Source organism: Gregarina niphandrodes (genome assembly GCF_000223845.1).
Source record: "Gregarina niphandrodes unplaced genomic scaffold scaffold00057, whole genome shotgun sequence".
NCBI classification, from domain to species: Eukaryota; Apicomplexa; class Conoidasida; order Eugregarinorida; family Gregarinidae; genus Gregarina; species Gregarina niphandrodes.
In genome coordinates, this window is record NW_011645824.1 from 30,403 (window position 1) to 44,665 (window position 14,263).

Below are 14,263 nucleotides of genomic sequence, written 5' to 3' on the forward strand. Positions count from 1 at the left end.
GGGATCCTTTGAAGCGGGATCCTTTGAAGCGGGATCCTTTGAAGTGGAATCCTTTGAAGCGGAATCCTTTGAAGCGGGATCCTTTGAAGCGGGATCCTTTGAAGCGGGATCCTTTGAAGCGGGATCCTTTGAAGCGGGATCCTTTGAAGCGGGATCCTTTTCCCCTTTGCGCAGCACCCATGTAACTCGGTTGTTTTGTTCCTTGTCTTGACGGTGCCGTTTTATATCTTCCCACGCGTCTTTGATCATTGTCACGGCCATCACAAAGGCCAGCGGCACTAGGTATGTTGGTACACCCCCAGAGTCGGAGATGGTCGGGATGAGCTGCATGATACTCATCACGATAAAGTAAAAGTTGGCCGGAACCACGGCTTGCTGTAACAGGTTCAACGGAACCAGGTTCCACCAGGTGTACTGACTTGTCATCACACGGTTGTTCCAGGCACCCACGTCCCACTTGCTGTTACCTACGCTCTCCGGAATACGGTTCGTCTCCTCCGGTGACGCCTCCGCCTTAGCCCGACGAGCATTGTGATTCAACACCGGAGCATGACTACCCTCATATACCACCGAACGCACCGTTATCGTATTCTCCGGACCAGGCAGCAACTGCTCCTCCTCCCCCTCCACACCTCGCTTCTTCCTAGGCCATAACCTAGACCAGAAGCCACATGCCATTATTGAAAAACCTCACCTCCTGCGCTTTTTCCAATTATCCACGTCGTTCCCATGCGTCTAAGGCTCTCGGCCCAGGGGTCTTCACCCTTTGGTGCCTTTCTCCAGGACCCGCCCAATACCGCCCAACATTTTGCCAGCCCCCTCCCCTTTCATTCCTTCCTTCCAGCCACCCCCGACGACCCTTTATCCAAAGCCACTGCCCCTCCCCGAACGGGATTGTTTATGAAAATTTTATTTGCTCTCGGTAGCAGGATAGTCCTAGCGACAGATGGTGGCGCGATAATTGTCCGTGATGGAAGCAAAATCTTATTTCAGTTTCAAGGAGATCGCATAGACAAAATAAATGACGCAGTATGTATGCACACGCGTGTGCGCGCTATGTTTTATTCGCCAGTAGGTATTGCTCCAAAGTATTTACGTAGTAGTGTTAGTCAATGATCATGAACTAATTGTTTTAAGCACAAGTGACGACCAAAAATTCCAGGACCAAGAAATCCAGGACCAGGCGGTGAAGAACAATGAAGTTCCGGATCAAGAAGTTCAGGACAGGGGCGATGTGGGGTTCTTGGTCCCAATACTCAGAGTACACTTGAATGAGACATTGGGTCGGCACTTCGCAAATCTAGCGTTTCGCAAGCTTATTCGTCTGCGAGATCATTTCAATATTGTACACAAGATTGGGGCGGTAATTGACACTGGAGACTGCGTCGTGTTTCTCCCCGTTTCTGCACTGGTGCCGGTCCACGGGCCGCTTTTAACAAGTCCCTTGTCGACCCAGCTCGCTTTGGAGCTGGTTCAGCGTTCAATATCAGTTGTTGAATTCGGATACAAAGCCGTCGAGAAATCGCCTTGCGTTACGCAAGACTTGCTGTGGATAAGAAGTCCTCATCCGAATGTCATTGGCATTGAGGAGGTGGAACAACGAAGGACGTTCAACAGGGCGGCTAATTTACTGGGGCTTCATCCTGACATTAACCAGCATTGCATGTTTCCAGAACAGCTTAGGGATCGAGATATCATGAAATACATGACGACGACCATGCCAGGAATATTTGACGACGAAAAGTTGGTTGAGGGGAAAGAGGACCCGAATGAACTGGACTGGTCGGTAGATGACACATTCTTGTTCTTGGGTTACCAGCCTGGTGCGGCGTACTGTTCGTTGCGGCGGTCGACTCGGCACTCTTGGCGGGCCAACTCGCTAAAGAGGAGCATGATTTTCTCGCACCCGTTACTGTCAACGGCCTTTAATCCCCAGCAGCGAGTGACTGGTTACGCCTGGCACCCAACAGACGCCCGACTACTAGCGGTAACTGACAGCTTTGGACGTCTTTCCGTCTGGGACGTCCAAAGTATCCGACTCGTCTGCTACCACAAGGCGACGAGGGAATTGCAGGCTGCGTGGCCATCTCCTCCCGTGCCCGAGACAACTCCCTCACGAGGCCACTTGCAGTCGGGAGAAGCTCCTATTCTCCCTCAACAATCTCTCACCCAGGAGTCTCTCCCTCTCGAAACAACTAAGGCTGCCCTCGTGGTTTGCATGTACTACCCTTCTCGCGGACTGGTGGAGTATCTCGACGTATGGACCAACACGATTGTGCACCAAACAACAACCATACGTGACGGTATCATCTCCGAACGAGATAGCGTTCACGATCTCGTCTTCATCATCAACCTCGAGACTCAGTCGCCGCCACTGACCTACCCTATTGCCGCGCAGAACGGGGCCTGAGCTGTCCGAACAATAGTCTCGAAAACAGCCCGGGCTGCGCTGTCAGTTTCCGACCAACTCCACCTCCTAGAAGGTTCGTTTCCAAAAAAGTTTGTTGGGGGGTAGGGCATCAGCCTTAAACAGACACGGACAACTTCCTCGCGTCCGCGCAGCCCGCATCCATACATACTTTGCCCCAGAAACGTGTCTGTCTGCGTTCGGCTTCTTCCGCGGATTTGGCGTTGAGACACATGGGGACCATGGCAACGCGCAATCCGGAGGCTGTGCCGTCTTCATTGAACTCCAGCACTACATAGACTTGGGAGTAACTGCCGATGTACCAGCCGTCATTGCTGGGCTTGTTTAATTCCGTGAGGTCTCGGGGTTCGTTCGGGGCAAGACGCTTGGCGTGTCCGGCTCTATCGGTTGCCTTTTCAACCAGTATGGCTTCTTCTATGAGTGTTTCGGCTTGAGTCTGTAGTTGGTGGATGATTTGCGGCGACACACGGTAAGACTTGACCAAGTCGCCGAGGTTAACCACACGCCAGTACTTCATGTGCTCGTCCATCTCGGCCTGAACGATGGCGGCTGCCTCTTCTTGGCTGAGCTCGAGGAATCCATCCGGTCGGCGCCCACTGGGCGTCGATGGCTTCCAGGTACATTGCCAGGGGAACGGTGTGCAGATGACGCCTTGCTTGTCGGCTTCGTCCTGCACGGCCTTTAACATACGATCCACATTGTATCCCCAGGCGCCAGTCAGCACCTCCGACACCGGCCACTGTCCGTCCATCGTGAACACCTCGTCAAAATCATGCACCATCCAGTCCTTGACCGGGACGTGGTGGTTGTCCGGAACGAACCATTCGGGAGCGTAAGCGCTAGAACATTCGCGCCGACCCACAGATTCGATTAATCGGTTCGGCGCGGCCGGCAGGCTCACCAGCGCACCGGGATCGCAACGTGGGCACACCTTCCCCTCATAGGGAGACCCAACCATTACCTGTGGTATCTTACGGCTCTGCATCAGCATCGGGCGACAGATGCCCATAGTCACCCGAGGGCTCGCATGCGCTGTAGACCTTAACTAGCGCCCCGCGGAACTCAGACATGGTCGCCCACGGTTTCTTCAACACGTCAAAGACATCTGACTTTATGTCTAAACTATCTCTGAATTTATTTTTCATTCGACTACCCTTGATCAAGCACAAGAAGACGCTTTGAGCCATTTTGACTCGCTCAGCTTCATCAGCAGCCTTCTCAGCGTCAGGGTACTTGTCCGCACCTTTGAGGTCTAGGCACACGGTTGGACGCTTTTCTGTGCTCAGTAGCTGGATCTGTTCGGGGCTGAATAACGTACCTTCGTTCTTGAGCATCTGGTCCACCGTCTGCAGGGCAATGGTCAACAAGAACTTCGGCGAAACCTTGTCATGTCCATCAAGCCCCAATCTCACGCAGTTCGGCATCGCTGGAGGAACGCCACAAGGAGGTTCAGGACGGCGATCAATCACAGTATGCAGGCCGACGAGCGAGGTACAAATCTCCTCACCCGGAGAACCAACATCAAAGGTAACTCCAGTCATCACCGACAACAGCGGCGAGACTTCTTGAGCATCTGTAGCAGTAAATCCTCTCATTGGGGAAAAAATTTCACAGCTTCCTGAAATAACTATTTTTCCCCAAACAACCTAACGGACCAATCAATACCTGTCTGCTAGCGCTCCTGATGTTGAGGCGCGGACACTCTTGAAGTATGTCAGTCGGCGGACGTTCGGACGGCGAGAAGCCCCCACGCGCCGGTGAAGGTAGCGGTTGAAGTCCGCCCGGGCAAGGGCGATGGCGTGACAGCCCCGTCGGGGCAAGATGCCGAATGCTTCCTAAAAGATGAGCCGGTGTTAGGCCAGGCTGCGACAGAGTTAGCGGAGTCAAGTCTACTGCAACTGCAACAACCAGCAACGTTTACACTACCCGCTAAATTAGTTGATACCGTGTTGCCCACAACTCTAACAAAACGCAGCTACACTGCACATCGCTACTCGGCTACGCTCTCTAACAATACCAAGTGGAACAATATCCAACGACTCATGGACACCAAACTACAGGCAAATATAACTAAAGCAGCGCAAGTATCACAAACACACCGCTGTCGGAGAGAGCGAGATCGGTCTTCGCTGCGATGAAGTGGTCCGCGAGAGAGCAAGAGTCAGACTCGGACACGTCGGATGACGGAGCGCGGTTCAACAAGTGTGTCAACTTGAAGGCGGTGCAAAAGTTCGTAAACAAGGAGCTGAGCGCCGACAAGAAAGAGAAGGGCCAGCCGGCAGCGGGAGAGGACGTCGGGATGCCAGTGGCCGCAGGTAGTGCAGAGTGAGGGTCCAGGGGGCGCGAAATGCCGGCATGAGCCAACAGAGGACGTGACGCTGGAGTCACGAGTCACGGGAACCGTGCACGGCGAGACGGACGAAGTAGAGTTCGCGGTGCACGACCAAGCGTAAGTACGAGGCGCGTTTCGAGGCAAGCCTTACAAAGAGAGGTTGAGACATCTCGAGCCTGAGCTGCGGGCCGAGTTGGAGAAGCAGCTGAAGCTCGGAGTCATCCGTCCTTCGAAAAGCGAGCGGGCGGCCGCGCCGCACTTCGTGAAGAAGAGACGGGCGAGGGGAGGTGCGTTTTGGACCTGGGTTCGTGTCCGCTGCACCGAATATGGGACCACTTGCGGGCCGCAGCAGGCCGTCAGCACTTCGTGACTCTCGATATGAACTCAGGATTCTGGAATGTGCCGATAGCGCAGGAGAGCAAGCATCTCACCGCGTTCGCCACACCGTTTGGACTGTTCGAGTTCAAAGTCATGCCCTTCGGGATCAAGAGCTCACCGGCGGAGTTTCAGCGCGCGGTGGACATGGTGTTCGAGGAGGTGCTGGACGATCCCACTCCGTGTTACATCGATGATACTTCTACCTCAGGCGAGATAAGAGCGAGTGGCTCGGGCCCGAAGTAAAGTACCTCGGTCACAAGATTGAACGGCAAGGGATAGCGTGCCAGGAGAGGAAGATAGGCAACGTTCTCAATGCCCCCGTCCTCACCTCAAGGAAGGGACTGCAGAGCTTCCTAGGAGCTGTTGGGGTACCTACGACCCTTCATTCCGCGATTCGCCGAATACACTGCCCCACTGTTCGAGCCGCTCAAGAAGGGCAGGTTGTTCGTCTGGTCGGACGCTCGGGAAGAGCCGTTCAGGGAGCTCAAGCTGTCGGTTGCCGGTGCATCGTTGCTCCATAGGCCAGTACCAGAGCGCCGCTCATCATCGAAACGGATGCATCGGAGGTTGGCATTGGCCCGGTGTTGAAGCAGGTGCAAGAGGGCAGAGAGGTCCCGTTAGAGTTCGCGCCCAAGAAGTTCACCGACGCGGAGAGAAAGTGGGATACGATAGAGAGAGAGCTTTTCGCCGTCAAGTGGGCCGTAGAGAACTGGCGCGACTACGTAGCGTTCCATCATTTCATCATACGCACAGATCACGCCAACCCACGCTACCTTGTGGGAGTAGACAAAGGGAAGGTGTTCCGCTGGGCGCTGGCGCTCAGCAGGTTCAACTTCACCTTAAAGTTCCTGTCGGGAAAGAAGAATAACATGGCGGACTGATTGTCGCGGCACGCAGCGGAAGATAAAGGGTGCGACGCAGAGATGGAGGCAATGGCTTTGGGCTGTCGCACGCATAATACGACACCGCACATCAGCACAGGTGTGACGGCGTACGAGGCCTTATTCGGAAGACCACCGTACTTCGCGCGGTTGCAAGAGGTAACCGGCACAACGACAGAGGAGCAGAGGAAATAGAGCCTGGCGGCACAGATGTGTGAGAGATCGCAAAAGGCCATGCTCACAGATAGGGCGCTCAAGGAGTCGGGCGCGATGACCGACGGGTAGGAGAAATAGTAGTTGTCTCGATGGAGCCAGGGTCGCAGGCAGACGCCAGGGGAGGACCGAAGACACCAACTTGGCGCACACCGCGTGGTCGCTACCAATGAGGATAACAGAGTTGAGAAAAACGCAGGCCCAAGAGTACGTCTCAGGGCAGCGCGACCTGGAGGAGCAAGCAGAGAACAGGCGGGAGATGACCGACATCGGCATGGGGACAGAGGCCAACTGGGATGAATTCTTGGGGATAATACAACCCTTCAACTGAGAAGCCGAGGGGGCGTGTTGGTGGGCAAGGTCGGCTTTCAGTTGTTATGTCTCGACCTGTTGGAGCTTTTTGTAAAATACAGAGGGAATTACCAACCGTATCGTCTTCACCTGTACCGCTCCCCATGCACGACCATCCACCACCACCACCATCTAGGATATCTTCTGGTTTGTCAATCATAACTATGTCCGGACCTGACGCCACACACCCTGGGTCTGCACACTACTCCAGCACAGTCATGCTCGTGGGAACTATCTTCGTCCCCGGGTCACATCATGTCGCCAGAGCTCACTTCGGCCCCGGCTATTGTGTTCGTGCTGGACGTGTTAAGAACATGTCTGGCGAAACGAAAGCTGAGGAAGTGAAGTGCTCCTTGGGAGTAGATGCGATTGAGAGTGAGCACATTCGAGACTCACGGGCGCAGAGACGAGCTGCTGAGGACTGCGGGTCGAGCTGCCCGCCCACGTTGGCTTTCACAGGAATCCCCTATCCGCACATTCGAGGCAGCACTGCCTAGCCACTGCAGCATATCTGGTACGTCCGGTCTATCCTCGTCTGGTGTCCTCGGCGTTGTGCCTTCGGCGTTGTGCCTTCGGCGTTGTGCCTTCGGCGTTGTGTCATCGCGCTATGCCCTCGGCGCTATGCCCTCGGCGTTGTGTCATCGGCGCTTGGTTGGCAGGGCGTGTTTAGTCAGTGTTGAATTTGACTTGTATCATTGCGAGATCGATGTGATTGGAACTGAGAACCATTGTCAGGTATATTGTAATGGGAGTATGATTGCAGCACCAAAGTTGGATCCCATGACGAGTCCCAACCAATATTAGGGCGGTCACAGGGTCGCTTGCCAGAATCGCGACGTTGACTCAGAGAATTCTCATGACACCCGACTCAACAAACTTCTCTGCTATCCTGAAAGAGGCTCGCCCGCTATATCGAATAAGTGATGCCCTTATTAGTCATGAGTATGACGTGGTGGCTCGAGTGTCTGACAGCTGGCCTACACCGAGCCGTATAGTGGCTGCATGTGTTGAAAGGAGTACTCATTTGACGCTCTTGCGGTCCATGAACCTCTACTGTACTGTTTCTGGTTTACCAGTCCATGTTTGCCAGTGAGTTGCCCCTGCTGATGCTAGCCCCTTCTACCACACTGAACGCGAAGTGCCGAGCATCATACTCAAGCCAAGATATACTTCCTGTCTTTGGGGCAGGGTGTTTAGTACATTTTGAATTCATACATCGCTTGCATCTCGAAAAAAAGGGCTAATTTTCACAAATCAGGGGCACGTGGCTCTCCTCGTTCGTGCACCGCGCTTCGACCAGTTGGCTGGAAGGCTGGGGAACGCTCTTGCGTCCGTGTTTTCGCGCGGAAAGTGTGTGCACACGCTTTGGGTTTGGTTGCACACACTTTGGTCAGTGCTTGGTAGGGCGGGATTTTGGGGGGGATAAAATACTTGCCGACTAAAAGAGTTGATAAATCACAGTGATGGGCGAGGGGAGTCGGGCGGTTTCGAAGACCGACGCTCTGGGACGTCAGGTTTGGGACAAGGCGGCCTATGCGACGTTGGCGGCTGAGAAGGCGCGGACGGGGGAAGTAGCGAAGCAGGTTCCGAAAGAAGAGACCGAGAAGGCTCGCTTGCGTCGCGAAAAACGGGAGAGATTAAACGCGAAAGCGCCGAAAGAGCGCACCTTTCTCGAGGGCCGGACGGAACGGCTCAAGTTGGAGACAAAGCTGGGTACTCAGCGGTTCGTTAACGCAGCCGACGACGCCGCCATCGGCTTTCATTGTGCCACCTGCGAATGCACTCTGAAAGACTCGGCGGCCTACATGGACCATCTCAACGGCAAGCGGCACAACCGTCTGCTGGGCAAGTCTATGCGCGTCGAGAGGAAAGACGCCGACCAGGTGAAGGACAGACTCAAAGCGCTTAAGCAGAAGAAACTCACCTCGCTAACCCCCTAATGCTACTGTTTATATTAGTCGTTCCAATGAACACCCATTCGTTAACTGGCCACCCCTAAGCTGGTGGTACCCCCACCCCTAGCTGGTGGTACCCCCACATCTAGCTGGTGGTACCCCCACCCCTAGCTGGTGGTACCCCTACTAGTTACACCCCTCCCTCTCCTCCAACCTTGCCCATGCGGCCGCGGTCCCACGTGCCTTGCTCAATTTAGATGGAATGCTCGCCAGGCGAAAATAATAAGATTTTTTGATGGCGGTACCTTTTGTGCTGACGCCCAATGAGGTAGCTACAGAATTGAGGAGCGACTTGCCCCGTGGCCTTTCCACACCCCAGGTAGGATATCTTCTGTGCTTGTCCGCACTCGATCTGGGCCAGACTGAGTGAGTGGGTGGGCCAGACTGACCAGTCTTGCGCGCAGCGTCTGGGGAGTGAGTGAGCGTCTTACCGACTAGAGGTATTACTACCGACTAGAGGTATTAGTACCGACTAGAGGTACTACTAGAGTGTGACAGGGGTGTGTGTGAGTGGCCGCCGACTAGAGGATGGCCTTGTTGTGGATAGTCATTTTCTGTGTACCATTGCTATCTTATGTAGGCGGCGGAGCGTTTGTTGCGGCACGGGCGGAATGAGTTGCCGAGTGGGAAGCAGAAGACATTGCGGGAGTTGATACTGGAGCAGTTTGATGATCTGTTGGTGCGCATATTGTTGGCAGCGGCGGTGATAAGTTTTGTATTGGCGTTTGCGGAGGGCGAGGGGGGCGTATCCGCGTTCGTTGAGCCGTTGGTTATATTGTTGATATTGATAGCGAATGCTGCGGTTAGTATTAGTCAGGAGACTAAGGCGGAGAAGTCTTTGGAGGCATTGAAGCGTTTGCAGCCGGCGCATTGTCGTGTAGTTCGTAATGGTGTATGGCAGACAATTGAGTCCGCTGAGTTGGTAGTAGGTGATGTGATATCCGTACGTTCTGGAGATAAGGTGCCTGCAGATTGCCGGCTGGTGGAGATTTGTAGTACTACGCTTAAGGCGGAGGAGAGTCAGCTTACAGGCGAGAGTGCCTCTGTGACTAAGGCGACCGAACCGCTACGATTAGGAGCACCGCAGCAGATTCAGTATCAACATTGCATGTTGTTCAGCGGTACCAGTATTGTGCATGGTCATGCCATAGCCATTGTTACGGCGACGGGAATTGAAACGGAAGTTGGCAAGATCCATGCAGCCGTCGAAGAAGCAGGCGAGGAGGATAAGCAGAGTCCACTGCAGCGTAAGCTAGATGAGTTCAGTCGACAACTTTCCATTATCATCGGACTCATCTGTATCTTCGTGTGGCTCATCAATATCAACCACTTCCGTCTGCCGTGCCATGGCCACTGGATTAACGGTAGTATCTACTACTTCAAAATCGCTGTTGCACTCGCTGTCGCCGCCATCCCCGAAGGACTACCGGCCGTCATTACGACCTGTCTTGCACTAGGTACGAAACGCATGGCTAAAAGAAATGCGATTGTGCGCAAATTACAGTCCGTTGAAACGCTCGGCTGCACCACCGTCATCTGCAGCGACAAGACTGGTACGCTGACGGAAAACCTGATGACCGTGACGAGGCTCATCATGCCACTTTCCGGCACCGAGTTACAGGATTACGAAATTGAAAATGGTGGTCTGACTCCAGAGGGTGCCATTTACAAAGTACTAAATGCGGCGTCTGCCTCGCCGGAAGAGTTTGTAGAATTTCGCCACGTCCGCAGCAAAGACGTCTCGCTGCAGTACCTGTTGCGCGTCTGCGCGATGTGTCAAGACAGTTACCTTTTTCGTAATCCCGATGGTACCTATGACAAGTCCGGAGAGCCGACAGAGGTAGCGCTCAAGGTCATGGTGGAAAAGTTCGGCTGTCCGAACGAGAAGGTCAATGCTCATAACTTGCAACGCTCTATGCGCGCAGACGCAGAGATATTCTGCAAGTATTGGAGTCGCGAAGCCAAGAAGGCAACCACCTTCGAATTCACGCGCGAACGTCGGAGCATGAGCGTGCACGTAACCTGTCCCGACTCCAGCAGCATGCTACTCGTCAAGGGCGCTCCCGAAGGTATTGTTGAACGTTCGACGGCAATCATGGAACCCGACGGCACTATCAGCGTCTTCACAGACGCTCTCAAGCGCAAGGTTTTAGCACGCGTTGAGGGACTCGCTACACACGCTCTGCGCACACTCGCCATGGCCGTCAAAATCAATCCCATTATACCTCCCGGCAACATCGAGCCGGCTGAGTTCATTTTACTCGAAAGCGAACTCATCTTCCTCGGCGTTGTCGGCATGCTGGACCCGCCCCGCAAGGCGGTCAAGGACGCCGTGTTGCGCTGCCGTCGCGCAGGCATCCGGGTTATCATGGTTACCGGCGATAATAAGTACACTGCTGAAGCAATCGCACTAAAGTGCGGCATCTCCACGGACCGCTACAATGCCAATATTCGCAACGGCGAAAAGCTGCTCGAACGAGGCCTCACCTGCGCAGGACCGGCCGGTCGTGCTTCACCACCCATTTCACGCGCCTCCACCGCCGTCGGCGGCCAAGGAGGTAATATTCACGGGAATGGTGGTAATGCCGGTGTGGGGGAGTCGGGGTTCTACAGTGGCCCGAGTTCAGTAACTGGTGCGGAGTTTGAGCGCATGAGTGAGGCGGCACAGGCGGCTCTGTTGTCGCGACCGGATGGATGCATTCTGTGTCGGATGGAGCCGCGACTGAAGCAGGACGTGGTGAAGAGGTTGCGTGCAGCGGGTGAGGTGGTGGCCATGACCGGAGACGGAGTGAACGATGCGCCGGCTTTGAAGCAAGCGGACATCGGGATCGCAATGGGTTTGACTGGGACGGACGTAGCGAAGGAGGCTAGTGCAATGATACTAAGTGACGACAACTTTCGGACGATTGTCGCTGCGGTGGAGGAGGGTCGTAGTATTTATTCGAACATGAAAGCGTTTATCCGATATCTTATTTCGAGTAACATCGGCGAAGTTGCCTCGATCTTCCTTACCGCAGCCATTGGCGTACCTGAGGGTTTCGCACCCATCCAGCTGCTGTGGGTTAATCTTGTCACCGATGGACCGCCTGCCACCGCACTCGGTTTCAACCCACCCGACCTCGACGTCATGGCCAAGCCACCTCGGAAGGCCTCGGACAAACTTATCACCGTTCGTGTGCTCATCCGCTACTGCGCTATCGGAGCCTATGTAGGACTCGCCACCGTCGGGGTCTTTATTTACTACTTCCTCTTCGATGCGAATAATGCTGACGGACACTCGCTCGTGTCCTGGCATCAGCTAACACATTTCAACCACTGCACCGAATGGACCGACTTTACTGTAACTCCCGTTTACGGCATGGCCCGGGCCCCGAGTAGTAATGGCATCGCGGCCGATACCGATGTCATGCCCGATGGTGGTATTGCGGCTAACCCATGCGAGTTCTTCTCTCAAGGCAAAATTAAGGCTTGTTCGCTATCGCTCACTGTTCTGGTCGCAATTGAGATGCTAAATGCCTTCAACGCCATCTCCGAGTCCTTCTCGCTCCTACAACGCCCACCCTGGACCAATCCCTCCCTTTGCTGGGCCGTCCTTTCCTCTATACTCCTTCATTGTCTTATCCTCTATGTCCCCTTTCTCGCAGACATCTTCAGCGTCACACCGCTTGACATACATGACTGGCGACTCGTCCTCCTCTTCTCCGCACCGGTCATCCTCGTTGACGAACTCATCAAACTTCTCACCCGCTCCGCAAACCCACTCTATCCCATCTACCAACTCATCTATCGAATCAAAGCCAAAACGAAGCACTGAGTTTATACCTGCCGGAGTACTATCGGTCCAGTGCTGTGGTGCAAGCACTGACCCCGCTGCATTGTAACCACCCACGCTGCACACCGGCTGCACCGGCACGAACGGGCCGTGGCTGGGCCCTACAAGGGCCACTACCACAGGCTGAATCCTCGCAACAAACAAGACTGGACCGAGAACTGAACACCGAGAACTGAACTGAACAGAGGACTGAACTGAACAGAGGACTGGACTGAGGACTGCACTGAACCCGGGGCTGTCAGGACCCGTGGCTGGAATTGAAACGGGACTGGACTCAGGACTGGATTGGATCTACGACTGGAACCCTGACTGAACCCCTGATTGGACCTGGGACTGGACCTGGGACTGGATCCAGGACAGGACTGAACAGTACAGGACTGAACAGTACAGGACTGAACAGGACAGGACAGGACTGAACAGGACAGGACAGGACTGAACAGGACAGGACTGGACAGGACAGAACTGAACAGGAATGATGGAGACGGACGGAAGTAGGAAACAAACCAAGGTAGTTCGGACCGGAGGATGCGATCTTCTGCCCGCGTGTGTGGCAGGGTGCACGTGCGCGTACGGATGGCAAGTGAACCAAGCACACAAAGCTTCTTGGGCTTCAAGCCCTTTACGGGATTCATGGGCCTTAGCCTGGAAAGAATGGAATACCTCTTAGCCTTCCTCGCTCTCGTATGACCCCACATCCGGTTTCTCGGCTCTCTATCTACCTTGCCTTGTCCCCGACTCTAGATAGGCCCGACCGTAGCTAGTCCCGATCCTAATCTTCCCCTTTACCTTTCCCCTTACCTTGTTCCCACCCACTAGATGGTACTTATAAGCTACGTTCTTTGTGCAGGGTGAAGGTTTATTGTTGATGTTTTATTTTGGCTTTGGTTTTACTTTGATCGTGACCAATGCGGTGATTTTTGGCTTGCTGGTGGTGGCAGCGAAGACACTGTCGCATGGACCGGCCTTGGTGGCCTTTTACGGAATGTGTCTGAATAGTGCTCTGCATTTCTTTGCCGTGACGCAATTAGTCTCTCATTACTTGTTCTACGGCGGCGGGATCTTTTTCTTCATTCCTCTAGTCTACATGGCCACGGCAGCATCCATGTCCTTCCTCGGCGTTCTCATCTCATACTCCTTCTGGGCACGCACCAGGCTGGGCCAGTACTCCATTGTCACCGGAGGCACACTCAAGGACGAACCACTCGCCGCTGGCGCTGGCGTCCATGTTTAGGGCCGGCCGACTACCGGGCACACGCGTGTGCACACGCGTGTGCGCGCAGCGACCGTCCTCCAGAACTTGGCCCACTTCCCTTTCGGTTGTGTGAATAAGGTGTCTGGCGGTCAATTGAATGCCTTTTTAGTCCTTCTTTTTCCCCTGAATCCGATCTCTCAGTTGTCCCTGCCCTCCCTCAAGCCTTTTGCCGTTCTGAACAGAGTACCGCCCTGAACAGAGTACCGTCCTGAACAGAGTACCGTCCTGAACGGAGTACCGTCCTGAACGAACTGCACAACCACCTGAACACGGACAGCCGTCCTGAAGTGGACACTCGGCCCTCATCACAACTGCTACTTCTCATCCGTTGCTTGTCGTCAACCACGGGTCGTTCGCTCATTGCCGTTCGCCGCTTATTCACTCTTTGCAGTTGGTCCTGGCTGTGGGCTACTAGCATTGGCTATGCATGTGGTCACCCTAACATGTGACGAGTGTGCACCACTAAGAGTTGGAGTCATATGTCGAGATTGATTAGGAACATAGTGGAGACGGTGATGTTTCCTGGATGCGAGGCCGCCCATGAAGCGGACGACCGCTATTTCTTTTACTTGCCGGTATTAAAGTTGGGTTTGTTGGTCCCCATTTGGGTGCGTCCTGCAGCACACGGTTCGTTCGTCGTG

The 14,263-nt window shown here is 54.4% G+C and overlaps 9 protein-coding genes across 9 annotated transcripts; 6 read left to right on the forward strand and 3 right to left on the reverse strand.

Annotated features, from left to right (window-relative positions):
* Positions 1 to 177: 177 nt before the first annotated feature.
* On the reverse strand, positions 178 to 678 carry GNI_170080 (putative ATPase; the record flags this gene model as incomplete). Its single annotated transcript, XM_011134978.1, has 1 exon — positions 178 to 678. A coding segment is annotated over one exon (501 nt), but the record flags the coding sequence as incomplete, so codon positions are not given.
* Positions 679 to 900: 222 nt separating this feature from the next.
* On the forward strand, positions 901 to 2,410 carry GNI_170090 (hypothetical protein; the record flags this gene model as incomplete). Its single annotated transcript, XM_011134979.1, has 2 exons — positions 901 to 1,088; positions 1,138 to 2,410. The coding sequence occupies 2 exons, from the start codon at positions 901 to 903 to the stop codon at positions 2,408 to 2,410; spliced, it is 1,461 nt and encodes a 486-aa protein (XP_011133281.1).
* Positions 2,411 to 2,525: 115 nt separating this feature from the next.
* GNI_170100 (hypothetical protein) lies at positions 2,526 to 3,179 on the reverse strand (the record flags this gene model as incomplete). Its single annotated transcript, XM_011134980.1, has 1 exon — positions 2,526 to 3,179. One exon carries the CDS (start codon positions 3,177 to 3,179, stop codon positions 2,526 to 2,528), a length of 654 nt encoding a protein of 217 aa, XP_011133282.1.
* Positions 3,180 to 3,399: 220 nt separating this feature from the next.
* GNI_170110 (hypothetical protein) lies at positions 3,400 to 4,023 on the reverse strand (the record flags this gene model as incomplete). The annotated part of the gene is made up of 1 exon (XM_011134981.1): positions 3,400 to 4,023. One exon carries the CDS (start codon positions 4,021 to 4,023, stop codon positions 3,400 to 3,402), a length of 624 nt encoding a protein of 207 aa, XP_011133283.1.
* A 1,115-nt stretch (positions 4,024 to 5,138) lies between these two features.
* GNI_170120 (pol polyprotein) lies at positions 5,139 to 5,381 on the forward strand (the record flags this gene model as incomplete). Its single annotated transcript, XM_011134982.1, has 1 exon — positions 5,139 to 5,381. One exon carries the CDS (start codon positions 5,139 to 5,141, stop codon positions 5,379 to 5,381), a length of 243 nt encoding a protein of 80 aa, XP_011133284.1.
* Positions 5,382 to 6,897: 1,516 nt separating this feature from the next.
* Positions 6,898 to 7,080, forward strand: GNI_170130 (hypothetical protein; the record flags this gene model as incomplete). The annotated part of the gene is made up of 2 exons (XM_011134983.1): positions 6,898 to 6,958; positions 7,043 to 7,080. The coding sequence occupies 2 exons, from the start codon at positions 6,898 to 6,900 to the stop codon at positions 7,078 to 7,080; spliced, it is 99 nt and encodes a 32-aa protein (XP_011133285.1).
* Positions 7,081 to 8,046: 966 nt separating this feature from the next.
* GNI_170140 (putative C2H2 type zinc-finger protein) lies at positions 8,047 to 8,523 on the forward strand (the record flags this gene model as incomplete). The annotated part of the gene is made up of 1 exon (XM_011134984.1): positions 8,047 to 8,523. The coding sequence occupies one exon, from the start codon at positions 8,047 to 8,049 to the stop codon at positions 8,521 to 8,523; it is 477 nt and encodes a 158-aa protein (XP_011133286.1).
* Positions 8,524 to 8,773: 250 nt separating this feature from the next.
* GNI_170150 (calcium-transporting ATPase 1, endoplasmic reticulum-type protein) lies at positions 8,774 to 12,352 on the forward strand (the record flags this gene model as incomplete). Its single annotated transcript, XM_011134985.1, has 2 exons — positions 8,774 to 8,857; positions 9,119 to 12,352. 2 exons carry the CDS (start codon positions 8,774 to 8,776, stop codon positions 12,350 to 12,352), a joined length of 3,318 nt encoding a protein of 1,105 aa, XP_011133287.1.
* A 648-nt stretch (positions 12,353 to 13,000) lies between these two features.
* On the forward strand, positions 13,001 to 13,601 carry GNI_170160 (putative transmembrane protein; the record flags this gene model as incomplete). Its single annotated transcript, XM_011134986.1, has 2 exons — positions 13,001 to 13,051; positions 13,218 to 13,601. 2 exons carry the CDS (start codon positions 13,001 to 13,003, stop codon positions 13,599 to 13,601), a joined length of 435 nt encoding a protein of 144 aa, XP_011133288.1.
* Positions 13,602 to 14,263: the final 662 nt, after the last annotated feature.